Below are 26921 nucleotides of genomic sequence, written 5' to 3' on the forward strand. Positions count from 1 at the left end.
CAGACACAAACACATGCAGAGAGACACATAGAGCAGACACAAACACATGCAGAGAGACACATAGAGCAGACACAAACACATGCAGAAAGAAACATAGAGCAGACACAAACACATGCAGAGAGAAACATAGAGCAGACACAAACACATGCAGAGAGACACATAGAGCAGACACAAACACATGCAGAGAGACACATAGAGCAGACACAAACACATGCAGAGAGACACATAGAGCAGACACAAACACATGCAGAGAGACACATAGAGCAGACACAAACACATGCAGAGAGACACATAGAGCAGACACAAACACATGCAGAGATACACATAGAACAGACACAAACACATGCAGAGAGACACATAGAGCAGACACAAACACATGCAGAGAGACACATAGAGCAGACACAAACACATGCAGAGAGACACATAGAGCAGACACAAACACATGCAGAGAGACACATAGAGCAGACACAAACACATGCAGAGAGACACATAGAGCAGACACAAACACATGCAGAGAGACACATAGAGCAGACACAAACACATGCAGAGAGACACATAGAGCAGACACAAACACATGCATAGAGACACATAGAGCAGACACAAACACATGCAGAGAGACACATAGAGCAGACACAAACACATGCAGAGAGACACATAGAGCAGACACAAACACATGCAGAGAGACACATAGAGCAGACACAAACACATGCAGAGAGTAATGCGTAATGTCCTTTTTCTTCCAGCCTGGTTTTTAACCGGAGTATGTTTGCATATTTTCATATCGTGCAGTAGACTAATGTGGGAATAAAATCAGGCCTCCTGTATCATCATGCCATTATATAGGCTATAGCAGTTCCAAGTGCTACAGTTAGCCTACTGGAATTATTGAATGATAAAAAATATGTTATGTGTTCATGTCAAATAATCACAGGAAAAGTCAGTTGAATCTTGCAGCAGTGACACGAGGCGAATATCAGCGCTCGTTTCCATCTGATGCTTCATTGCTCGGGTGCACTTGCACAGCAAGCACTGGCAGGGACTTTATTACGAATCGAACAAAACAAAACAAAACACAAAACTAAGGGGTTGTCCTACAACCCAGGTTTTATGAGTGAAGCGAGGCTCCCACCTATTGCCATCTCTGCGTGGTACACGCTATCGAATGCTCTTACCTTTTATTACTTTAAAAGTGTCCTTTCCAACCAACCATTAGACCGTTGACAGGATGCAGACTGGACCCTTGGAAAATCCGGGGCGATCCTGACGGTCTCATGGTCTCCGATCCAATAGCAGGAGTAGAGGCGGGCACAAGCCCTCACGCCTGGAATTGGACCGGGAAAACACCACTCACCCGGCATTCGGCCATAACCAGACAGACTGGCAGCAAGGCACCTGAGGTGGGAGCCTCGCTTCACTCATAAAACCTGGGTTGTAGGACAACCCCTTAGTTTTATTTCGTTGAAGCTCGGCTCCCACCTATTGCCACCTTACAACCGACCTTGCTGCAAAGGAGCACCTAAGTGCCCGACCTTGCGACTCTCGATCGAAAAATGGGCCGTCACGGCTTATAGCGCATGGGAACCCGATAAGGATTGGGGAGCAGTCAGCGAGGCAACTAGTCCGCGGAGGCAGACAGAACCGCATGAGCGAATGTCGCGCCTCCCACATCCAGACTATAAAACCTCACAAAGGTATGGTGAGTCGACCATGACGCGGCTGCGCACATATCTTCCACCGTCACACCGCGCAACAGCGCCCAGGAAGAAGCCACGCCCCGAGTAGAGTGGGCCTTAATTCCTTCCGGTGGAACCTTCCCAGCGGCAGAATAGGCCAAGTTAATGGCCTCCACTATCCAGTGCGATAGACGCTGTTTGGACAACGGCTTGCCCAGAGCCTTAGCCCCATGGCACACCAGAAGCTGGTTAGACGTACGCAAAGTACGCGTCTTGGCCACATAGGCACGGAGCGCCTGCACGGGGCAGAGCGACCGAAGTCTCCTCTCTTCCGCCGAAGAAGAGGCAGAAGGCTCAAACGCGACCAGGTCTATGGTCATGGACCTGAAGCCAGCCCCAATACACTTAGGCTGATAAGCAGGGTTCGGGCGGAGCGTGGCCCTGCACCCATCGTTAGAGAACACCATGCACGATTGTTGCACTGACAGGGCAATCAAGTCTCCCACTCTCTTGCCGGAAGACAAAGCGAGAAGCAATGCCGTCTTCAGCGAGAGGTGTTTCAGGTCGGCAGCGTCGAGTGGTTCAAACGGAGGCCTCGAGAGGCCATCCAAGACCGTGACCAAGTCCCACTTGGGAAAGATGTTCCTTGTCTGGGGGCGAAGCTTGCACACCCGTCATGAAACGAGAGACCAAAGACAGGCCTCCCACTGTCTTGCCCTCGATGTCCATGTGGCAGGCCGAGATGGCGGCCACATAAACCTTAAGGGACTGCGGCGACTGGCCCGCTTCGTACAGACCCTGGAGGAAGCAGAGAATGGGCCGAACGTCGCAGGTCACCGGGTCCAGGTTCCTTTCTGCGCACCAGCGTGAGAAGGACCGCCACTTGTAGGTGTACTGAGTGCGAGTCGAGGTGGCTCTAGCACTCTGTATGATTTGCACCACGTTCGCAGGCAGGCCCTGGGCTAGCAACCGTTCCCGTTCAGGGACCAAGCGGCCAGCTTCCACTTGTGTGGGGATGGGTGGAGTATCTCTCCGCCCGCCTGCGACAGCAGGTCCTTCCGACGCGGCAGCAGCCACGGAGGACCTCTCGTCAGAGTGATCAGATCCGCAAACCAGACCTGCGACGGCCAGTGCGGGGCTACCAGAATGAGCTGTAGCCCTTGCTGTCTCACCCTAGCCAGCACCTGGGGAATCAGTGCGATTGGGGGGAACGCATAGAGGGCCGTCCTCGGCCAGACGTGCGCCAGCGCGTCGTGGCCCAACGGTGGATCGTCCGCGAGGATGGAAAACCACTGGGGGCAATGGTGTGCGAGCCGCGAGGCGAAGAGATCGACGCTGGCTTGCCCGAACCTGGCCCAGATCTGCTCCACCACCTGTGGGTGGAGAACCCATTCTGAATTGCGCGGGTTGCCCCGCGATAGCAGGTCTGCTCCCAGGTTGAGGTGGCCCCGAATGTGTGCCGCCGACAGGGACAGCAGGTGGAGACGGGCCCACTCGTGGATGACCGTAGCCAGCTGGTTCAGAGCCAGCGACCGGACACCGCCCTGGCGGTTGATGTACGCCACTGTCGCGGTGTTGTCCGACCGTATCAGTACATGGTGGCCCATGATCTGATGTTGGAAGTGCCAAAGAGCGAGGCGAACTGCCTCCAGCTCTAGTATGTTTATGTGGCGAAGCTGTTGGGCTTGCCATCGCCCGTTTGCAGCCTGGCCTTCGAAGACCGCGCCCCAGCCCCAAAGGGAGGCGTCGGTCCGAATCACTCGCCTGACTGGGACCGGACCCAGTCTGGCGCCCTCTGAGAGCCAACAGCGGTCCGTCCACACTTCCAAGGCTTGGCGAGCGCGGTCCGACAGCGTAAGGACGCGGGACCGATGTATCGCTGGGTCCAAGCGATGACCGAGGAACCACCTTTGGAAGGGGCGCATGTGCAGCAGCCCCAGAGGAATTGCCGCGGTCGCCGCGGCCATAAGGCCCAGTAGCACGGAGCACTGGTGAACGGAGATCGTGCGTGCGTGACGCCGAGTCTCCGCTGTCCTCCGAAGGTTGTCCAGCCTCTCCGGAGAGAGGCGGGCGCGCATTGAAAGGGAGTCTAGCTCCAGACCCAGGAAGGTCGTGACCTGTTGAGGCACAAGGGCGCTCTTGCGCCAGTTTATAAGGAACCCCAAGGCCTGGAGGTGGGAAGTCAGCACCTCGGTGTGTGCGGACACCATCTCGCTCGAGCTCGCCGCTATCAGGGCGTCGTCGAGGTAGACGTAAACGCGGATCCCCATCTCTCGGAGGGGAGCCAGCGCTGTGTTGACACAGACTGTGAAAGTCCTGGGACTAATGGCTCAATCCCACCACACTTAACAGCCCTGCACAGCTCGTCCCCACTCGGCTCCACTCGTCTCTACTCGAGGGATGTTTTGCTTCGACCGGCGCTCGATCGGCCCCCACCCACCCCCGCCCACAGCTGGTCGTCTAAAAATAGCGACCGCATATCTGTCCTTCGGCTATAACATAACGTTACAATTAAATCCATCCACAGAGCTTTTAAACTGTTTATGAAATACTGGTGCCTCTAAATGACCTACAGTGTACATGGGCAAATGTGACAATCGGCCAAGAGAATGATATCACAGGCATGCTGCGCTGTGCGGGGACGGGAGAGGCGCAACAGAGTGAAGCCTCTACCCCGCAGCCTCTCACCAGGCAAGACCGGGGCTTCCAAACACCCGCTGCGGCCTAGCGGAGCGCTGCAGCCTCCACTCAGCTACAGAGCTCCCTGAGCGAGCAGCGGACTTTTTTCTCAGACAATTGAACACCCGCCACGATTTTATTTCACCGGAGGTGAAGGCAGCGACACAAAATACTGATGGAAATATACATAACAGAAGATAAGGTAAGACCACTAAACTGGTATGCAGCCGCCAGCATGGCATTGACAGTCAGTAGACAGAGTAAACACGATTCTCTCTGACCAATCAGTAGCCATCAGAGTTTTACGTCACCATTTGGGACCTACTCGCCAGCCCGAAGTACCCCGACGAGGCAGGGACCAAAAGTAGCACGACTCGGCCACAAAACAAACCGAGCTGGGCCGGTTTTTGATGGTGGGATGAGACCAAAAGTCGAGTCGAGCGGAGCGGGACCGCGCTACTAGCTGCTGTGGAATTGGGCCATTAGAGACAGGCCGAAGGGGAGTACGCAGTACTCGTAGGAGACTCCCTGAAAGGAGAACCGGAGGTACCTCCTGTGCCTTTCCACGATGGAAACGTGGAAGAAGGCGTCCTTTAGGTCGACTGACGTGAAGAAGTCCCCGGGTCTGATCGCTCTGAACAGTGTGGGGAGCGTCAACATGTGGAAGGGAAGCTTCCTGAGCAGGGGGTTTAGCCGCCTGAGGTCGAGGATGGGCCGTAAGGACCCGTCCTTCTTGGGCACCAGGAAGTACCTGTGGTAGAACCCGGACTGCCTGTCCTTGTCCGGCACGGGCCGTATCGCGCCCTTTGCCAGAAGCGAGGAGACTTCCTCGCCGAGGACAGCCATGGAGTCCGCATCCGCCAGGTCTGAGACAGGGATGCCCGTGAAAGCCGGCGGGGGGGCCGCGAACTGCAGCGCGTAGCCCTTCTCCAGCGTTCGCAGCACCCACGGTGTGGGTCTGCACAGCCTCTTCCACAGGGGGAGGCTGTTTGCCAGGGCAGGTCTGGTGCCCTGTGTCGGGGTTACCCTTGGCACATGATCCTGAGGCGCCACGGCACACGGCCCCAGCAGGACGTCCCCAGGGGGGGTGCGTCCCGGAGGCCATGGCAGCATGGCGTGCAGCCCCGGCAGGACCAGCCCATAGGAGCTGCGTCCCGGAGGCCGCGGCGAGTCGTCGCCCGTGGTGTGCGGCCCCAGCACGACCAGCCCGGGGGGGCTGCATCCCGGAGGCCGCAGGAGGTCGTTGCCCGGCTGGTGCGACGACAGCTGTGGGGGGGGAATAGCAGGGGGGCCTGCAGATGGTGAGGTGCCCTCTGAGCACCTCGCAGCTTTCGCTGGCAAGGGACACGTACTGAGCAAGGCTCTCTTCGGCGCTCGACAACACTGTGGGACGCCAGGTCCTGGCAGCGTGGAGGCTGCCCCTCCCCCCCCCGGGGGACCGCTAGGTACGCGCCGGGCCTCGGGGCCCGGTCGCGGTGGCCGACTTGTCAGGGTTACGGCGGGAGCCCCTGCTGCGGCGGGCACGGCTTCCTCGACCCGCGCCAGTCCAGGCTGGCTGGGGAGGTGTTGGCCCCGCGTTCCTTGGGGCATTCGAGCTGTTCCTGTCTGCGTTGGCTGGGGGACCGGACCACCCCTGGGGTTGCCTGTCCCGTGGATGGCGTGCAGGGCTGCCGCGGGTCGTCGTCGAACGACCTCGGGCAGGGGGTGGCCTCGCTGTGTGATGGGTCGCCCCGGTCTTGCGCGGCAGGACTCTGCCGACCGCCTCCGTGTCCTCATGCCGCCTCTGGGCCCTGCTGGCGAGGTCCGCCATTGAACCGAAGAGCCCGGTAGGGCAAACGGGCGCGTTGAGGAGGTCCGTCCTCTCATGGCCACGCAGGCTGGTGAGCTGCAGCCAGAGGTGACGCAAGGCGGCCACCGAAGATCCCATGACCCTCCCTGAGTCCTCCGACACACACTCCAGCATCTTGAAGACGTAGTCGGAGACCCGGCGTAGCTCAGTGAACATTTCAGGCTCGGGGGCTGCTTGGACCTGGTCTACCAGGAAGCAATGATACTTCAGCAGGAAGGCCATGGTGTTGGCCATGGAGGCCGCCTGGCCTGCCGCCAGATAGGACTTTTCCAGGAGCGAAGCAGTCTCCCTGCAGGCTGGGGAGGGGAGCAAGGGCTTCCCTTCCTTCTTCTGGCCTGGGAGCAGGTGGTCCGCCACCGCCTTCTCCAGTGGGGGGGGATGTTCATAGCCTGATTGGGCCCCTTCCACGACGCTAGACCAGCACTTAAAGCGTCGGATGGGGGCCTCAGAGGAGTAGGCTTTGGTCCAGGATCGCTGAACCCTACGCTGCACGTCGGGGCAGAAGGGCAGGCTGCCCCGTAGCGGCGTCTCAACGGCACGGAAGTGGGAGGCGGTGAACATGTCCTTCTCGACGGTAGGGGGCGTAGGCCAGTCCCAGTCGAGGGCGGAAACAGCCCTGGCCACGACCTCCCTGAACTCCCTCTGGTAGATCTCAGAGGAGATGTCGTCAGGAGGGGGGAGCCCCCCGGGGTGAGCCCTTTCTGGGTTACCCGGGCCGGCCAGCAGGGAGGCCTCATCATCCCGTTTTGGGTGGATCTCGAGGAAGTCATCCCAGGGTCCCCCGCCTCCGGCCATCTTGGCGGAAAGGCGAGCCCATTCCGAGACACGGGAGTTAGCCGCACCTTCACCCGACCTGGGGGAGGGGGGCAGGGAACAGCGGGAACCATGTGGGGAACGCAGGTGGGGACCGCGCTGGGAACCCGTCTTGTGCTGTGAACCCGCTGGGAAACTGTGCCGGGTATACTGCTCGCACTGCCGTGATCCCGGCGGGAAGTCACGCTGGGAACCTACCTGGCAGCTGTGCTGTGAACCCGACCGAGAACCGCGTTGGGAAATTCGCGCGTCATGCCGCGGGCGCTTCGGCGGGGAGCACTGTTGGGAACCTACCTTTTTTCTTTGGTAGCTGTGCTGCGAACCCGACCGGGAACCCCGCGCATCTTGCCGTGGGCGCTTCAGCGGGCAGCGCTGCTGGGAACCCTCCTTGTGGCCATGCTGTGAACCCCAACGAGACGCACGTGGGGAGCTCACCTGGGAGCACTGCTGGGAACCCTCCTTGTGGCCGTGCTGTGAACCCAAACGAGAAGCACGTGGGGAGCTCTCCTGGGAGCTGTGCTGGGAGCCCTCCCTAGAGTTGTCAACCTGCTGCTGTCCAAGAGGCAGCGGGGTGTCGGAGGTAGCAGGCCCAGAGGTAGTCTGACTCTGGCTGGGCTCAGCTGCAGCAGCAACGCCGCCAGCGTGGCCTCTGAAGAAGTCTGCCCTGTATTTTTGAGTGCTACGAGGCATCTCAGTACAGGCGAGGCAAAACTCCGGATCTCCGAGGCAGCTATCTGCGTGGGCCTGTCCCAGGCATTCAACACACAGCGTGTGCGAGTCCTTGGCTGATAGCCACGCGCCACACTTGTCCGCACAGCGCTTCGCCTTGTTAACACTAGCCATCCTGTTAGAACACGCGGTAGTGACAGGCGAACAACGTTAACGTTAATGTATCCTCTTCTTTTTCGCCTTGTGGGTAACACTGAAGCAAGCGAGTTAACACAAACCACTGAACGTGGCAGACCGAGCGCGCGTAGGCGGCAGGCTATTTTAGCGGGTCTTAACTCTAGCAAGCTAGTCGGCAGTGGTGCCGACTAATACCTGTAACCAACACAAGAACGAGACTAAGCTACGAAACACGTGACGCTAGTAGCGGAGAGTTATCTCTACGTGAGGTTAGCTTAGACAGAGCAATTCAATTAGCAAGCATACAACGACACTCGGACCGGCTTGTTCTTAAAAGCCGCCGACACGTGAAAAAAAAACACTTAGCTTTGTCGCCTCAACTTTCACCGCCCAGGCGAAGGTAACCTTCCAGACCGGAAAATCAACGACCGAGGTTCCCGTCCGCTACGCCGATGTACGGGGAGCAGTTGAAGTGAAAGTGGTCGGGCAAGCTAACGCTAATCTGGAGCAATAATTCACACGTCTGTCCTTGGCCGAATGCAGGTAAGAGTGGTGTTTTCCCGGTCCAATTCCAGGCGTGAGGGCTTGTGCCCGCCTCTACTCCTGCTATTGGATCGGAGACCATGAGACCGTCAGGATCGCCCCGGATTTTCCAAGGGTCCAGTCTGCATCCTGTCAACGGTCTAATGGATGGTTGGAAAGGACACTTTTAAAGTAATAAAAGGTAAGAGCATTCGATAGCGTGTACCACGCAGAGATGGCAATAGGTGGGAGCCGAGCTTCAACGAAATAAAACCTGTCTTTCTTTATCAATGAACAAGTCTGAGTCCTTGTCTCCAAGTTAACTTCTGAGTGCAAATGCATGAACGGTCGAGTCCAAGTCCAAGTCATCTTCTACATTTTCTGATTGCAGTGGTTCCCAAACTGGGGTACGTGTACCCCTAGGCCTAGGGGTATGTGGAGGTACTACAGGTAGTTGAGACAAACGGGAAAATGGAAAAATGTAAGAATCGTGAAAATAAATCTGCTCAGGAGGAGGCACTAATTGCAACTTTTTCCACTCCATTTATTTTTTTATTTTTTTTATGTTATATTCTATTATAAATCTGAGAAATGGGGTACTGAAGCCACCAACCACTGTGTTAAAGTAACAGTTCACCCCAAAATTAATTTGATTCATAATCATTTTTCTAGCCACCCTCATGCCAATGGAAGGATGGGTAAAGGTTTTTAGTCCACAAAACATTTGTGGAGTTTCACAGGAAAACACTGTTACAGAATTCCAAACAATTAAAGTGGATGGTGACCATCTGTCAAATGTAAAAAAAAAAAAAATCTCCATATTCCTCACCTTGCATAATCCACGTCTCCAGAAGCCCTGAGATGCCAAGTTGACTTGAAAGATTTCATTTACACCCTGTTTTTACATGGAAAAGGGGCTGTGGTGAGTGGTGCCATGATCTGAAAGGTTTGCGCTTGTTGCTTGCTTTCTCATTGTCCTCCAGAGGGGGCAGCAGTTCCCAGTATCCCGCGGGTGCAGAGCATGATTGAGGGGGCTTGGAAGGAAGGCCTGGATCCACAAGGTGCCTCCCACTTCAGCCGCCGCCTGCAGGGAACACGAGCCTGGATCGGAGCTACAGAGATCTACGTCCTCCTCACCTCTCTGGGAATCAGGTGCCAATAGTCTCAGACAGTCTCAGCTCGTCCAGGTAGAGGTAGAGAATGCTTCATTAAGGCATTGAAAGACAAGAGGCAGGCGATATCTGATTCCTGACAAAATCAGGAAATAATTTAACCTAAATTAAAGGACCAATATGTAACATTGACATCAATTAGTCCGCATTTGCTTCCTGTGTCCTGCCTTCTGCCAACTTGATCGACCGTAATCGCCACATTTAATACAACCCAATACTCCGATTATGCTCAGCGATGCAAACAGCTCGGGTGACGGACAAATCTCCTTAACGATCCCTACAGAAACTAAGAAAAAGACTGTTGGGGAAAAATCTAAAGAATTGTCTTTCTTCGAAAGTTTTGGTCAGGGTGAAATGTTCTGGGGTCCCTCCTGATTCTGAATATAGCTGAATCGCTTGGTTTGACCAAGTAAAACACTTTTTATAAGGATTTTACAAAACCTCTGGAAAAGTGAATGGGGGATGAGATCCCTTGGGTCTCATGCAGAACCCTGAAGAGGGCGTGACTTATGCACTTTATAGCAAAGGCATGTATTTGTGAAACTTTAGCCTCTCTTGTACCTGAATAATCACCACTGTGGCCAAAGAAGTGTTTACAGTTTATTATAGTAAAAACAATTGTTTTTTATATATTATTTATTCTAGTTATCGTATTTATTTATTTATTTATCTCTTTTTACTTTTTATGCCTCCGCCGGCGATAGCCAGGCAGAGGCATTATGGATTTGGGTTGTCCGTTAACACGATATCAATTTGGCTCAAACGTCGATGCACAGATGAACTGATTAGATGTTGGTGATCAAAGGTCAAGCTTGTTAACGTGATATCTCAGAAACACCTTGACGGAATTTCTTCACATTTGCCTCAAACCTCCACTGGGACTCAAGGATGAACTGATTAGATTTTGGTGGTTAAAAGTCAAAGTTCAAGGTCACTGTGACCTCACGAACCCCAATTCCAAGCTCTTTAACGCGATAACTCAGGAACGCCTTGACGTAATTTCTTCCAATTTGGCTCAAACGTTGACTTGGACTCAAGCATGAACTAATTACATTTTGGTGGTCAAAGGTCAAGGTCATTGTGACCTCACGAATGCCATTTTCAAGCTCGGTAACGCCATATCTCAGTAACACCTTGACGGAATTTCTTCACATTTGGCTCAAACGTCAAAGTCTGGACAGACATGGATTTCGACTGCTCACTTGTTGGTGGAGGCATATCTGCCGTGCGGTCGTTCTAGTTTCCATTTGTTTCTTTGTTTTTCAATTATATTGAAAGTTCGAAGAATTCTAGTATTAAAAAGACACGTTTTTGTAAGTTCAATAAATGCATGATGTTGCCAAAGTCAAAGAGTGTCAATGATAATCGCGTTAAATAGTCAGGATGTAAATATCAGTCAAAAATAACTGTGATTCTGATTTTTGCCATAATGGAGCAGCCCTAGTCAAACCCTAGTTGTGAGTTTGGTTCATGTCTCTCAGACCAGACTGGGTAAGAGCATCCTCCAGCTAGAGGCCTGAAATGAATTGGCGTGTGTTCACAGGGCCCGCATCAGAGACTTCCACCGGCCCACGGGCCCCGGAGACACCCATCCCAGGCTGTTTGAGTGGGTGAAGCAGTACTTCTCCCAGGCTTCCACGAGCACCAGACTGCCCCCCAGGGTGATCCAGACCTCCCAGCCCCCGCTGTACCTGCAACATCAAGGTACATGCGTCTTGTATTGCTTCATCTCTGATGTCATGTTGAGATGTCAAACACAGAAATGTCTTGTGTTGCTTCATCTCTGATGTCATGTTGAGATGTCAAACACAGAAATGTACCATATGCTGCTGTATGCCAGAGGTACCCAAATTCTTTCCTATAAAGGGCCAAAAATTAATGTTGATTAGGGGTGTCACAATATATCGTCCCACAAAATTTCGCGATAGTAAAACGTCACGATATGTATCGTTGAGATGAAATCTCATATCGCGATTTTTTTTTTTTTTTTTTTTTTTTTAAATAGACTAAACGTCTTTGTTTGTTGAAGTTCAATGTGTGGAAAGTAGTTCATGAGAAGTTATACAGGAGAGAAACCATTCAATTGAGTTTCAAGATAAGCCTTATCTCCAATCTCATGTTTTTTCTAGTTGTTATTGTAATAACAATTTCCCACAACAGCATGTTTTGTATTTGTGCATTTCAAATAAAATACTACTTTTCCAGTCATATATTGTCATTATTCAAGTTTAAAAAAATATTGTTAAAATCATATAATATCGTATCGTTATCGTGAACCCAGTATCGTGATACGTATCGTATCGTGAACTGAGTGTATCGTGACACCCCTAATGTTGATGTTATGTGGAATTACATTACATTAAAATGTATTATATTTTATAGACATATATATACAGTATATATATAGAAATCTAAAATAACTTAAAAACACTACTCTTATCTGTTTAACAGTAATTTTATTAGTTAGATTTAGAGTTTATTAAAAAAAAAATCCATCAACATTTAAAGGGAAAGACACCTTTCTGACAAAGTGAATGCAACTCAAGGTGTGTAGCTCTAACAAAGAGCATGGAAGGAAGGAGAGGACACTCCGGCCATTTTTGGAAACAGAATGCGCCTCGCAGTGGTCAGCTGCGGTAGCGCGGGCCCCTATAATCAGCCTTTCTAAACAGTAACTCAACGGGAGAACACTCTAAATTTCGTGGATTCACATCTTTTCTGGGCGTACTGTAAATCTTGATTGAAGTGGTGTAGTGCAGGGATGTAAAACAACAACCATATTGTGGAAACTAAGCAAAACTTTTCTTTTTTTTCTTTTAGTTTTTTCAAGATAAATAGTAAATGCAAAGGACCCGAGGTTAAAACCACGGCAACGCACTTCTGACGGAGTGGACGACAGCCGCATTAGCTATTTATCTTGAAAAAACTAAACAAAGAAAACGAAAAATTTTGCTTAGTTTCCACAATATGGTTGTTGTTTTACATCCCTGCACTACACCACTTCAATCAAGATTTGCAGTACGCCCAGAAAAGATGTGTATCCACGAAATTTAGAGTGTTCTCCCATTGAGTTACTGTTTAGAGAGGCTGATTATAGGGGCCCGCGCTACCGCAGCTGACCACTGCGAGCCTGTGCGAGGTTCTTTTGGCGCTGTCACGCTTCCAAAAATAAAAAATGGCGGAGGCTGCTGGGCGCTGATGTTGCAATGGGGCAATATGGAGCTGTCAGTTCTTTCCATAAAAGTTCTTTGGCTCTAACCCTACTGTGTCATCCAGAGGTCATCCAGAGGTCAAGGGACCCACAAGATATGTTGACATGGTTGGATTCCTTGCTTGGCCATGCTGGCCAGCTCATTATCTATGCATACTGTTAGCCAATCACAGCTTTCATTGAAATATTACACTAGGAAGTAGATTGGATATCTAATAGGATTTCATCTTGATTCGCCCTCATTTTTTACTTGAACTCGATCACTCCTGGAGTGTGTGTCTCTGTGTCACCCGATGTCTGCTGATGTTGACGTTTTTGTACTATATGTCCACATGCCTGCTGCAAACCACATTTCCTTCGGGATATCAATAAAGTTGAAGTTGAAGTTGGGACAGTTTCTCAAAGACTTTCTGGTGCCTTTACATTAACATGCTCTTTGTTAAAGGGCCGATTTCCAACCAGCTTTGTATCATTACAAGATCAGAAGTATGCAAACGAACAATGTTCAACTTCCCTCCATCTTGCCTGGACCGATTGCTCCCCGTTCATTCAGGGAACTTCCTGGTCCATATGATGTCACAATGATGTCATTTGGAGAAGTTTTGCCATGTTGTCACTACTACTGTCACTATTACTATCATTATCACTAACATTATTGCTCTATCTACCTTCATTTGCAGTACTTCTTTCCAGGAAGTAATGGGAGCTCTCAGTCCAGGCAAGCTGGAAGGAAGCGAACCGTTCATTTGAATATATGACTTGCTGGTTGAAAATCGCCAAAGTTGCCCTTTAAGAAATACAGTGAGACTGAGAAACAGGATTGTCATGTCACTGTAACATGTGCCTCTCCATGCCTCCAGATCATAGCCGCTCCATAGTAACATGTGCCTCTCCATGCCTCCAGATCATAGCCGCTCCATAGTAACATGTGCCTCTCCATGCCTCCAGGTCATAGCCGCTCCATAGTAACATGTGCCTCTCCATGCCTCCAGATCATAGCCGCTCCATAGTAACATGTGCCTCTCCATGCCTCCAGATCATAGCCGCTCCATAGTAACATGTGCCTCTCCATGCCTCCAGGTCATAGCCGCTCCATAGTAACATGTGCCTCTCCATGCCTCCAGATCATAGCCGCTCCATAGTAACATGTGCCTCTCCATGCCTCCAGATCATAGCCGCTCCATAGTAACATGTGCCTCTCCATGCCTCCAGGTCATAGCCGCTCCATAGTGGGGGTGGAGCAGAAGAGGAACGGGAGCCTGTGTCTTCTGATCCTGGATCCTGGCTGCTCACCACCGGAGGCCAGGAAGCTGCTTAGCGGGGACACCCGCCACATCAGAAAGTTCCCCGGCAACTTGAAGCACAAACAGTACCAAGTGGTGGCAGTAGAGGGCGTGTTGTCTCCTGAGGAAAAACAGGCAAGTGGTGTCTCTTAGTTGGTGTGTTTGCGTTTTCCCTGCTCACTTCTAATTTGCAGAAAGATCGAGGCCTGTAAAGGTATTTGAAGGAGCTACTAGTGTTGCAAAATTCCGGGAATATCCAAAGGGGGAAACTTTCCATGGGAATATATGGGAATTAACATGAATTAACATGTATAAATCCTTTAAAGCAGAGATTCCCAAACTGGGGTATGCCTACCCCTAGGGGTATGTGGAGCTACTACAGGGGATACTTGAGAGAAAATGGAAAATGGAAGAATAAATCATGAAAATTGATAAAACGTTAAAGCAGCTACGAGCAACTTTTCACTGTTTCATTGGGTTGTTTTTGGCGCCCCTCTCTGAACAAAAGTGGTACTGTTTACTGTCGTAAAACTGCTGGCTGCCCGGCTCCCGACAACATCACAACACTCCACGCCTCCATTTATTCTCTCCTTTGACCAGTGAATGAATGAAAGACGCTCCAAGTTTATTTTTCATTTTTTCCAAACCCTGCTGTTTCTCAGGATGCAGAGCGACGAGGTAATCTACCTATTTTTTGGCTACGTAATATATTATGTCAGACGAGGATATTGAAAAGTATTTGGAAAAACTAGTAAACTTTGTTACAGTCGCGTTCATAGTTACTGTAATAGCCAAACGTTAGCACCAAGTGAAACTCTTTAGGGCACTCGGTAATAGTAATATTGTCGAGAAAGCTAACGTTATCATCACCATTGTATCTTCAAAAACGTTGATACAAGAGGGTAAACTAGGTTTACCAAGCTCTTTGTGAAGAGGCTGAGAGTTTCTTCCAATTTCAGATCAACTGTAGGCTAAATATTTCTGCGGGTAAATGGCTTCCCCAACCGTGTAACGTTACGTTATATACCACTAGACTCATTGATTACCAACAGCAACATGTAACGTATTTTGGCACGGTTGAAATGGCAAACGAAAAAGTAGCGTTATCAACCAAATCTGTATTACAGTAAATGCAGCCTACACCGTGACATAACTGTATAACTCCCAGGTAACGTTACATCACGTTAGCCTTTTGCATCCATCATGCTGTGGTGCTATCTACCAGGCATACAATGGAACATACAGTAGGCTTCATTTATAACAAAAGCATACACACATGGTGTTGATTGCATTGGTCGATAGCTGAAATACAGTAACAATGAGCTCCAGTTAGCCGACGCATGGTAGCATACAACGTAAATAGCAAAATCACGTCCTCTACAGTATTTCAGAAATAAAATATACATATCACATACCTGTCTAGGAGGAAAACAGCCACTTCACCGTCTGTTTTGAAACCCTTCATATCCTGAAATTCTCTCCCATCTGCTGAATGCGCGACCTATGTTGATGCGTGTTTTATCGCGTGATTTATCATGCGTCCTCTTGCGTTCTCTTTGTTGTAGTAGTAGTAGTAGTAGTAGTAGTAGTTTATTTGTCATTGCATAAGAATTTACACAACGAAATTCCAGGCTCCCCATCGTGCAACCATTCAGTACAATACAATACAATCACAATCACCAATTAAATAACAATTCACCAAAGCAATTCACCAGGCGCCACAGTATATAGACACAGACTATTAATAGTAGCAGCAGTATGATAAATAGTATATAGTAATAATAAAGTCTGTGATAAATGGCAATAGTATAATAATTATAGTATGGCATACATAATTATTTAATAATTATTTAATAGTTTGAGGTATGGTAATAATATAATAATATAGTTCATGATAATAGCTAGGGATGTCCGATATTATCGGCCTACCGATATTATCGGCCGATATTAGCATAAAAAAATCGATATCGGAAAATATCGGTATCGGTTTTCATGCCGATATATATATATATTTTTTAATACAGGGGGAGTCTCACTGAGAGCAATGCTCTCTTTTTCAGGAGTGCCCTGTTCACATTCACACACACATTCATACCTGGAAGCTGACCAGTACAACCACAGTCTGATCTGTTGGCCACTGAGCAGCTCCACTGGAGCGGTTGGGGTTAAGGGCCTTGCTCAAGGGCACCTCAGTGGTGGTAATGAGGGAGGGGCAAGCGCTGCCTTTTCACTTTCCCCACCCAGATTTATCCTGCCGGTCCCAGGGATTGAACCGACGACCTTCTGGTCACAAGCTCGCTTCTCTGACACTTACAACTTTAACACAACATGCATATTATATATTAAACTCTTCAGCTACATTAAGCTACATTATGTAACTTGTTAAGTGAAATTTTGGTGGAAAAAAAGCCCGCTTATATCGGTATCGGTTGATATCGGTTGATATCGGTATCGGAAATTAAGAGTTGGACATTATCGGATATCGGATATCGGTAAAAAAGCCAATATCGAACATCCCTAATAATAGCAGCAGTGTGATAATCTATAGTATCTAATAATTGGTCGGTACGGGGAATAATCTTCCTTTTTTTCTTTGCACCGGCCACGTAATTTGCACTGGCGACGTAATCATGATCTCGCAGTTCGGCCATAACCACAAAATAACTTCCAAACAAACTGTTAGAATATAACAACGAGAGGTGTTCGCGAGAGTAGCTAGCCCCTGGTTGTAGCTAGCTGGCGTTCGCTTGTTTATGGTGCGTTGCTAGGCAGAGCCGGCGGAAGCAGGGAGCTGCCGTAAACCGTTTCGTTTCACTTCGGGTTGTAGACGGTCCGGGTGTAACATTGATGAAGCAGACAGAGACTCTATAAGCACCAAGAGAGCAAACTCCAATTCACACGGCTTTGGTCTCAGCTACTATTATAGGTAATATGTGATGCATCAATATTATAATTATACTGTTTAATAACAATAAAAAACAATAAAAAAGTTGCTCGTAGCTGCTTTAAGGAGGCACTAATTGCAACTCTTTCTGTCTTTCTCTCTTTCTTTCTTCAAAAGGTACGTTATCATTCATTCATTGCATCATATATAGTTTTCTCTTGCAGTTTTCTAAGCAACATGTTGTAGGCGGGTAAAGGGGGTACTTGGATTCAGAAATCAGGGAAAGCAAGTTTGAGAACCACTGCTTTAAAGGGATAGTTAGGATGACTTGACGTGGGGTTAACTTGTAGTTTAGTTTATTTGTCAGGGAACATATACAAAATACATTAATCCCCATAGGGGAAGAGATGCATTGTAACAGATTTAGCCATAGGCTACTTTCCATCTGGAGTCCCTGGGCAGGTGGATTCAGAAGCCATTCAGAGTCAAAGCAAACACAATAATTTGGTGCATGTATGAAGTACTTATGGAGAGTCACTTTTTACACTAGATTGTGATCGGTGCTCCCAAGTTGGAGTAGACAGTAGAGCGAGCCGTGGCACAGAAGCAGAGCAGTGTTGCTGTGAGGGGAGCAGCAAAACGTATTTTAGCCACCTAAAAGAAGGCCCACCTAAACCAATCAATATCAGTTTAAGTCTACACTATATTAACAATATATAACACAACAATATATTAACATTTTCACTGCTTTAACTTTCCACCAAACTGTCCTTTCCTTTGGCACTACATCTTCTTCTCAACTGTAGAACTTCTATATTCCTGGGCATGCCGCACATGGTATTACTGTGCACGTATTAACAGCATGTTCCTGGGCATGCCGCACATGGTATTACTCTGCACGTATTAACAGCACGTTCCTGGGCATGCCGCACATGGTATTACTCTGCACGTATTAACAGCACGTTCCTGGGCATGCCACACATGGTATTACTCTGCACGTATTAACAGCATGTTCCTGGGCATGCCACACATGGTATTACTCTGCACGTATTAACAGCACGTTCCTGGGCATGCCGCACATGGTATTACTCTGCACGTATTAACAGCACGTTCCTGGGCATGCCGCACATGGTATGACTGCACGTATTAACAGCACGTTCCTGGGCATGCCTCACATGGTATTACTCTGCACGTATGCCACACATGGTATTACTCTGCACGTATTAACAGCACGTTCCTGGGCATGCCGCACATGGTATTACTCTCCACGTATTAACAGCACGTTCCTGGGCATGCCGCACATGGTATTACTCTGCATGTATTAACAGCACGTTCCTGGGCATGCCGCACATGGTATTACTCTGCACGTATTAACAGCACGTTCCTGGGCATGCCGCACATGGTATTACTCTGCACATATTAACAGCACGTTCCTGGGCATGCCGCACATGGTATTACTCTGCACATATTAACAGCACGTTCCTGGGCATGCCGCACATGGTATTACTCTGCACATATTAACAGCACGTTCCTGGGCATGCCGCACATGGTATGACTGCACGTATTAACAGCACGTTTCTGGGCATGCCGCACATGGTATTACTCTGCACATATTAACAGCATGTTCCTGGGCATGCCGCACATGGTATTACTCGGCACGTATTAACAGCACGTTCCTGGGCATGCCACACATGGTATTACTCTGCACATATTAACAGCACGTTCCTGGGCATGCCGCACATGGTATTACTCTGCACGTATTAACAGCACGTTCCTGGACATGCCGCACATGGTATTACTCTGCACGTATTAACAGCACATTCCTGGGCATGCCGCACATGGTATTACTCTGCACGTATTAACTCATTGAGTGCCAAGGACGAGTATGTTCGTCAATTCAGATACTAACGTAGAGTGCCAAGGACGAGTATGTTCGTCAATTGCGTTTTTTGACGGTGGGACGTGGATCAAAGCCTCAGGCATCTCCTGTACAAATATTGTAGCTATTGAAGGTGTATAACCTATTTTACGGACTCATTAGGTGGCGACAGTGCTCTCCAGATTAGAGAAAGGTCCGGAAAACAGCAGGAAAAAGCCCCGTGATGAAAGAGAAACCGCTCATGCTGCAGCCAGAGCCATATAGATTGCTCTGTCTGGAGCTGACGTTGGCTGCGAACAGCAGTCAATCCGCGCCCACAACTGAGCCCCTCTGCCTCTGCCTGTCTGTCTGCATAGTTTCTCCACACGATTAGCCGCCAGAAAAGCAGCACCCGACGCCGAAGGGCCAAACCATTGTCAGCAGTCCGGTTTGGCTTTTCCGTGTCGCGCTGGGAGCCGGCGCACAAAAACGGAGCACTTTGAAAATAGACTGGGTGCGTGTTAGGCTGTGTGTTAGTGTGGGGAGGAGTTTGCAGCTGAGTGGGGGAGAGGGGGGTGGGGCACGCAGGGCACCACACAACTACACCACGTCACTACATCAGAAAATATTATCTTCAGAGTCAGTGAATGTGCTTGAAATGCTTCATTTCACAAAAGGCGGAATAATTCAGCTTCTAATTTGAAACGCCTGTATTTGCTCAAAACAACCTATCTTCTCCGGCTCATAACTAAAGAACGGAAAATGGTATCAATAAACTTTTTTTTGCTGATGATACAATAGAGTCAGCTCGTTCTTTGTGCGTGTTCGGTGTTTACATAGTAATATCACAGAATATTCTGTGGGCCTCGAGAAATCACTGAAAACGCTCTGAAACTCTGGCACTGGGAGCGTCCGTTCTCCAAAAGTGGCTGGCACTCAATGAGTTAACAGCACGTTCCTGGGCATGCCGCACATGGTATTACTCTGCACGTATTAACAGCACGTTCCTGGGCATGCCGCACATGGTATTACTCTGCATGTATTAACAGCACGTTCCTGGGGATGCCGCACATGGTATTACTCTGCACGTATTAACAGCACGTTCCTGGGCATGCCGCACATGGTATTACTCTGCACGTATTAACAGCACGTTCCTGGGCATGCCGCACATGGTATTACTCTGCACGTATTAACAGCACGTTCCTGGGCATGCCGCACATGGTATTACTCTGCACGTATTAACAGCACGTTCCTGGGCATGCCGCACATGGTATTACTCTGCACGTATTAACAGCACGTTCCTGGGCATGCCGCACATGGTATGACTGCACGTATTAACCGCACGTTTCTGGGCATGCCGCACATGGTATTACTCTGCACATATTAACAGCATGTTCCTGGGCATGCCGCACATGGTATTACTCTGCACGTATTAACAGCACGTTCCTGGGCATGCCACACATGGTATTACTCTGCACATATTAACAGCACGTTCCTGGGCATGCCGCACATGGTATTACTCTGCACGTATTAACAGCACGTTCCTGGAGATGCCGCACATGGTATTACTCTGCACGTATTAACAGCACGTTCCTGAGCATGCCGCACATGGTATTACTCTGCACGTATTAACTCATTGAGTGCCAAGGACGAGTATGTTCGTCAATTCAGATACTAACGTAGAGTGCCAAGGACGAGTATGTTCGTCAATTGCGTTTTTTGACGGTGGGACGTGGATCAAAGCCTCAGGCATCTCCTGTACAAATATTGTAGCTATTGAAGGTGTATAACCTATTTTACGGACTCATTAGGTGGCGACAGTGCTCTCCAGATTAGAGAAAGGTCCGGAAAACAGCAGGAAAAAGCCCCGTGATGAAAGAGAAACCGCTCATGCTGCAGCCAGAGCCATATAGATTGCTCTGTCTGGAGCTGACGTTGGCTGCAAACAGCAGTCAATCCGCGCCCACAACTGAGCCCCTCTGCCTCTGTCTGTCTGTCTGCATAGTTTCTCCACACGATTAGCCGCCAGAAAAGCAGCACCCGACGCCGAAGGGCCAAACCATTCTCAGCAGTCCGGTTTGGCTTTTCCGTGTCGCGCTGGGAGCCGGCGCACAAAAACGGAGCACTCCGAAAATAGACTGGGTGCGTGTTAGGCTGTGTGTTAGTGTGGGGAGGAGTTTGCAGCTGAGGGGCGGAGAGGGGGGTGGGGCACGCAGGGCACCACACAACTACACCACGTCACTACATCAGAAAATATTATCTTCAGAGTCAGTGAATGTGCTTGAAATGCTTCATTTCACAAAAGGCGGAATAACTCAGCTTCTAATTTGAAACGCCTGTATTTGCTCAAAACAACCTATCTTCTCCAGCTCATAACTAAAGAACGGAAAATGGTATCAATAAACTTTTTTTTGCTGATGATACAATAGAGTCAGCTCGTTCTTTGTGCGTGTTCGGTGTTTACATAGTAATATCACAGAATATTCTGTGGGCCTCGAGAAATCACTGAAAACGCTCTGAAACGCTGGCACTGGGAGCGTCCGTTCTCCAAAAGTGGCTGGCACTCAATGAGTTAACAGCACGTTCCTGGGCATGCCGCACATGGTATTACTCTGCACGTATTAACAGCACGTTCCTGGGCATGCCGCACATGGTATTACTCTGCACGTATTAACAGCACGTTCCTGGGCATGCCGCACATGGTATTACTCTGCACGTATTAACAGCACGTTCCTGGGCATGCCGCACATGGTATTACTCTGCACGTATTAACAGCACGTTCCTGGGCATGCCGCACATGGTATTACTCTGCACGTATTAACAGCACGTTCCTGGGCATGCCGCACATGGTATTACTCTGCACGTATTAACTCATTGAGTGCCAATGACGACTATAGTCGTCAATTCAAATAGTAACGTTCAGTGCCAATGACGACTAAAGTCGTCAATTGCGTTTTTTGACGGTGGGACGTGGATTAAAGCCTGATCCATCTCCTGTGAAAGTATGGTGGATGTTGAATGTGTAAAAGCTATTTTACAGACCCATTAGGTGGCGACAGTGCTCTCCAGATTACAGAAAGGCGAGGAAAAAACAGAGAAGAAGTCATGGGGAAACGGAAATCGCATCCGTATGCATCGATATGCATGAAGCATAACGTTAGCTGTGCCTGCAGCAGCCAATCTGCTGCCACAATTGAGCCCCTCCGTCTCCGCTGCGATAGCCCATCCGCATGATTAGTTGTGGAGTTGTTATTATTCTCAACTGGAAGCATGGGAGCCGGTGACAAATACACGCGGAACGCTGTAAAAAAGCTGGATGTAGCGCACTTTTCAGTACAGAGCAAACGCAGCAGAGAGCCACCAGAGACACTCCCACGGAGGTGGGGTTTGCAGTTGAGCGGGGTGGGGCACGCAGGGCAGCATACAACACCGACCCAGACAGACCCAGACAGCAGGACAGGATTGGCAAACGCAAGCTAGAATATCTGATGCCCACCAGCAGTAAATCAAGACCAGCAAGAAGCTGCAACCAGCAGCGCACGCAGGGGCCAGCGCTGCTGGTTGCAGCTAAAAAATATTATTTTGCCAAACAAAATTCCTTTGTTTTCACTGTTTTATTGAAGGAAATTATTTTTGAGGTGTGACTACATCAGAAAATATTAGCTTCAGAGTCAGTCATGTGCTTGAAATGCTTCATTTCACAAAAGGCTAATTATCTCAGCTTCTAATTTGAAACGTCTCTTTTTGCTGAAATCAACCTATATTCTCCGGCTCATAACTAAAGAACGGAAAATGATATCAATAAACTTTTTTTTGCTGATGATAGAAGAGAGTCTCATCGTTCTTTGGGCGTGTTCGGTCTTTACATAGTAATATCACACAATATTCTGTGGGCCTTGAGAAATCACTGAAAACGCTCTGAAGCTCTGGCACTGGGAGCATCCGTTTTCCAAAAGTGGCTGGCACTCAATGACTTAACAGCACGTTCCTGGGCATGCCGCACATGGTATTACTCTGCACGTATTAACAGCACGTTCCTGGACATGCCACACATGGTATTACTCTGCACGTATTAACAGCACGTTCCTGGGCATGCCGCACATGGTATTACTCTGCACGTATTAACAGCACGTTCCTGGGCATGCCGCACATGGTATTACTCTGCACGTATTAACAGCACGTTCCTGGGCATGCCGCACATGGTATTAATGGCCAAAGCCCAATCCAGTCCCCAGAATTGTCAAATAAAATCATCGACATGATACTATGACCCGCCTCTCAACCTGTCATCTTAGACAAACTATGTTTTCAGTCTGAAACGGACTCATATGCACGTGACGAACGGGTTCAGTTCGACTTTAAGGTGGCTAAAATGCGTTTTGCTGCTGGTACTATTCACAGCAGTACATTGGTGTTTCTGTGCTGCGGCTGCAATCTGCTTCTCCAAACTGCGGGCGTGCTGACTGCCATCTGCACTGATTATCGATAACTACCTCATACAACCCAACTTCAAATAATCCGAACTATCCCTTTAAATCATTGAAAAGTCCTTGAGTTTGATGTTTGATTTAGTGTGAAAACCCTGACCGAGTGCGAACTATTTATCTGGCAATCAGCAGGATTAGGGGTTCAAACCCCGAAGGGGCTGAAGACCTATTGTTTCTGTGCTGGTTTATTATTCTTCTCATTTGTTTTTCAGATTTCCATCCAGAACTCCAGAACTCTGCAGGCCGAACGAATCCCATGAGAGCAGAACACAGCTGTTTTACTTTTTCATTTTTACTGTGAACATACTTTTGCTTTCTTGCTACTAAGAGGTATTTTATTTATTTGGTAAATAAATTTTACTTTTATATTTTTCAACAATATATATGGCATGTTCTCTATTTGTGCTGTCAAATGACTTGCATTCATTTGCTAATGGGATAGAACATCTGAGACTGTGGGGCTCCTCCAGACAAAGCTTTGAAAAAGGCGCCCCCCCCTTGGCCAATTCGTGGATGCCTCTGATTGATATTTGATCCCATAGACCAGGGATACTCAACTTGCTTTGCCCGGGGGCCACTTTTGTGAAATGAATGAAGGCCAGGGGCCAGTTAATAAACAATCAATATACTTTTTTCTGTAGCAGATTGTAGGTTTTTGGGGTGTCAGCCGAAGTTTAGTCTGACAATGTTGTGCACACCGGATAGTTAGTTAGGTTAAGTCAGTGCCTGGGTAGCAAGCAGACGGCGGTATTTGATAATTTAGCAGCTAAATCATAGATTATTGAAAGATATTCCATATTCCAGACTGAAATGCTATAACCGAAGTGGAGTATTGGCCAGAATGACATAGACATTTGGACACTTATTCAGCGGGTATCTTGCATGTTGCGTTCAGGTGCACTGTAAAAAAAAATATATATATAAAATATATATTGTTTTGCAATTCCAAACTTTTGCAACTCCAACTTGCGGCCCACGGGCCACAAGTTGAGTATCACTGCCATAGACACTCAACAATTGAGCCAAGATGGCCTGATATTGTTGTTTGACATATTCAGCCTACACCAAATGCATGGAAAAGGTCTGTCTGAAAGCATTTATTTGTAAAACTTTCAAATTCACCAAAACTACTATATCTCTGAAATATCTCTTTAACCAAATCACACACATTTAGGCTATTCTGTGTGATCTCCTTTTAATAACTTAACGTTTCACTTCCATTCAATGAGCCTCCCCTGAAACTGCTTTTAGCCCCCCTGCGGAGGCCCGCCTCCCACTTTGAAAACCTCTGGGTTAGAATGAAAAGGTAGCATTTGAAGGACACCAAACAAGAGTCCTACTGTCTCATCCACATGCATCTATCAGTGGGATCAAACCATCAACCCCACCCCTGCACACACACAACAATCAGACAACATTGTGGGTTATGGTTTTTATTTCCAAAAATTAAGAAAAAATTAAGTTTGTGATCGTGATTGTCTGAAGATTGCTTACAGGAATGTACTAAGTGCACTGTTCTTTGGGTGAACATGAATTGCAGTCTTTACACTGACACAGCAAACTGCTTATGCAGGAAAGATAACGGAGTCTGCTTGATGAGTTTTTTATGCCGCTCTTCCACCAAAAGACTTTTCAAGCAGTTTCAGTCGCAGACAAATTGCCAATGTCGGAATAAAATCCTGCGTTTTGCTGGAGTTGTGGCGCGCTCCCGTCACCTCGATTGGTTTGGTGTGAGGTGGTGATCAAACTCAGTCGCAGCGTCTGAACTCAGTGTTCTCTTCTTGAGTTTAGTTTATTAAGTTTATTTGTCAGGGACCATGTGCAAAAGATAACATTGATCTCAGAGAGAAAAGATGCTTTGCACCAGATTATAGCAAATTGCTATTTTCCATCTGCAGTCCCAGGGCAGGGTTGCCAGCACAAACAACAATACAATATATTATATTACACGGTACATAACAGATATCAACACATCTTCGTTATACAGATTATACATATCACTACAAATCATACACACATAATCACAATTTATATACACTACACAAGGTATAAATATCACATTATGCAGTTCTGAAAGACAACTTAGTAATAAAGCAGACTAATGTGGGCATTGTTGGTTATTTATAATCCATTTCTTAACTTCACAGGAGAAAGTATTAAAATCTGTACAGACTTTCAGGTCAGTGGGGAGTTTGTTCCAGTCCTGTATAGCTTTAAATGAGAAGCAGGATTGAGCAAAGGCAGAGCCTCTTTTTGGAACTCTACACTACCCCCTTGAGTTTGACCTTGTAGTTCTGCTGCTGGTCTCAGAGCAGAGTTGTACAAAGGTCTTTAGGGGTGGGGGAGCAGCATTATATATTATCTTAAAAACCATACGGATATTGGAGTACATAATTGCATTTTTGAAAAGTTAACATTTTATATCGGGAGATTATATGGCAGTGGTGATATTGTTGTGCTTTCTTATATATATATATTTGACGTTCCGATAAAATAAAATGTGTTTGTGATCAGAATCAAATAGTGTAGTTCAATGATGTGGACAATGACACGCAGCAAAAAAGCACACAAATAAGTGCAGTTGTACCATGTTGAGCTCTCGAGTGGAGCTAAACTCCCCATACTCTCCCCGTTCATGCTCCTTGTTCTGTTGACGTTACTGTTACTGCAACTGCACCCGTCAAGTTGCATCCCTATGCATACTGTCTTTTCAAAATAAAATCACTTTTGTTCATGGGAAATAACAAAAGATTGACCAGATACACATGTGAACTGCACTGTGCCTTGAGATCATTTATAGTGCGGTTCTGTTAAAAATGAGGGTGTCAGACTTAAAAAAAAAAAAATCAGAGTCTTCTAGTGTGCTCTTGGCAAAATCTTATAGTCTGACTAAAAACTCCAGACTTATGACTTGTTGTCTTTAGATATGAGCTGTATGTATTTTCAGTCTTTTCTGAAACATTAAACTCGGGCTTCAGATGTTTTAGATGCCATCAGATCCATCTCTGGGGCAAGAAACGTCACATGACTGTTGAGCTCTATTCACTTAAAATATTTAGTTAAATGATCCTTCAGAAAAAAAATATATATATATATGTTTGTCATTTTTCACATAGACACTTGACAGTAACAATTGGATTCATGACAAGATAACTAACCCACCCCACCCCCCTCACACACATGACCCTCAGGATCCTCATATAAAAACTAAAGAAAAAGCAGAAATAAATAAATTCAAATAAAATAAACATTCCAAATGAGACACATTAGTAAAGGATCAACTGAATTCTGAAAATAGGGTTACCATTACCCAACCCAAGTAAGAATAAGAATACACTCATAATACCACTAATGCCAGAGTGGAAAAAGAAAAGGAAGAAGAAGAAATCATGTGCTAAAATCCTCACCAACTCAGTCTACTCAGAAAGTCAACCCTCTCACCTCTATATACACCTTTAAACTCAAAGTGGGTAAGAAAAGGAGACGATGTTTTCCAGAACCTTTCAGTTTTTCCTCTCAAAGTGAACTTGATCTTCTCCATTTTTAAATGAAACATGACATTGAAAATCATCTTACAGGGTTAGGGTTAGTGGCTCAGTGGTGAATTGAGTGGGTCCTCATGGTATTGGGCCGATCTGGGCAGC

The 26921-nt window shown here is 47.8% G+C and overlaps 1 protein-coding gene across 1 annotated transcript in view; it reads left to right on the plus strand.

Moving 5' to 3' along the window:
- Positions 1–23608, plus strand: part of zufsp (zinc finger containing ubiquitin peptidase 1) — a gene marked incomplete at its 5' end in the record, with an annotated part of 57983 nt that extends 34375 nt beyond the window's left edge. Inside the window, 4 exons of the mRNA XM_083647214.1 lie at positions 9366–9534; positions 11098–11258; positions 13978–14183; positions 23490–23608. Of these exons, the coding sequence (XP_083503340.1) occupies positions 9366–9534; positions 11098–11258; positions 13978–14183; positions 23490–23537 (584 nt within the window). The 3' untranslated portion in view covers positions 23538–23608. The remainder of the gene's footprint in view (positions 1–9365; positions 9535–11097; positions 11259–13977; positions 14184–23489) is intronic.
- Positions 23609–26921: the final 3313 nt, after the last annotated feature.

The sequence above is a fragment of the Poromitra crassiceps genome (genome assembly GCF_964638095.1).
Source record: "Poromitra crassiceps genome assembly, chromosome: 1".
NCBI classification, from domain to species: Eukaryota; Metazoa; Chordata; class Actinopteri; order Beryciformes; family Melamphaidae; genus Poromitra; species Poromitra crassiceps.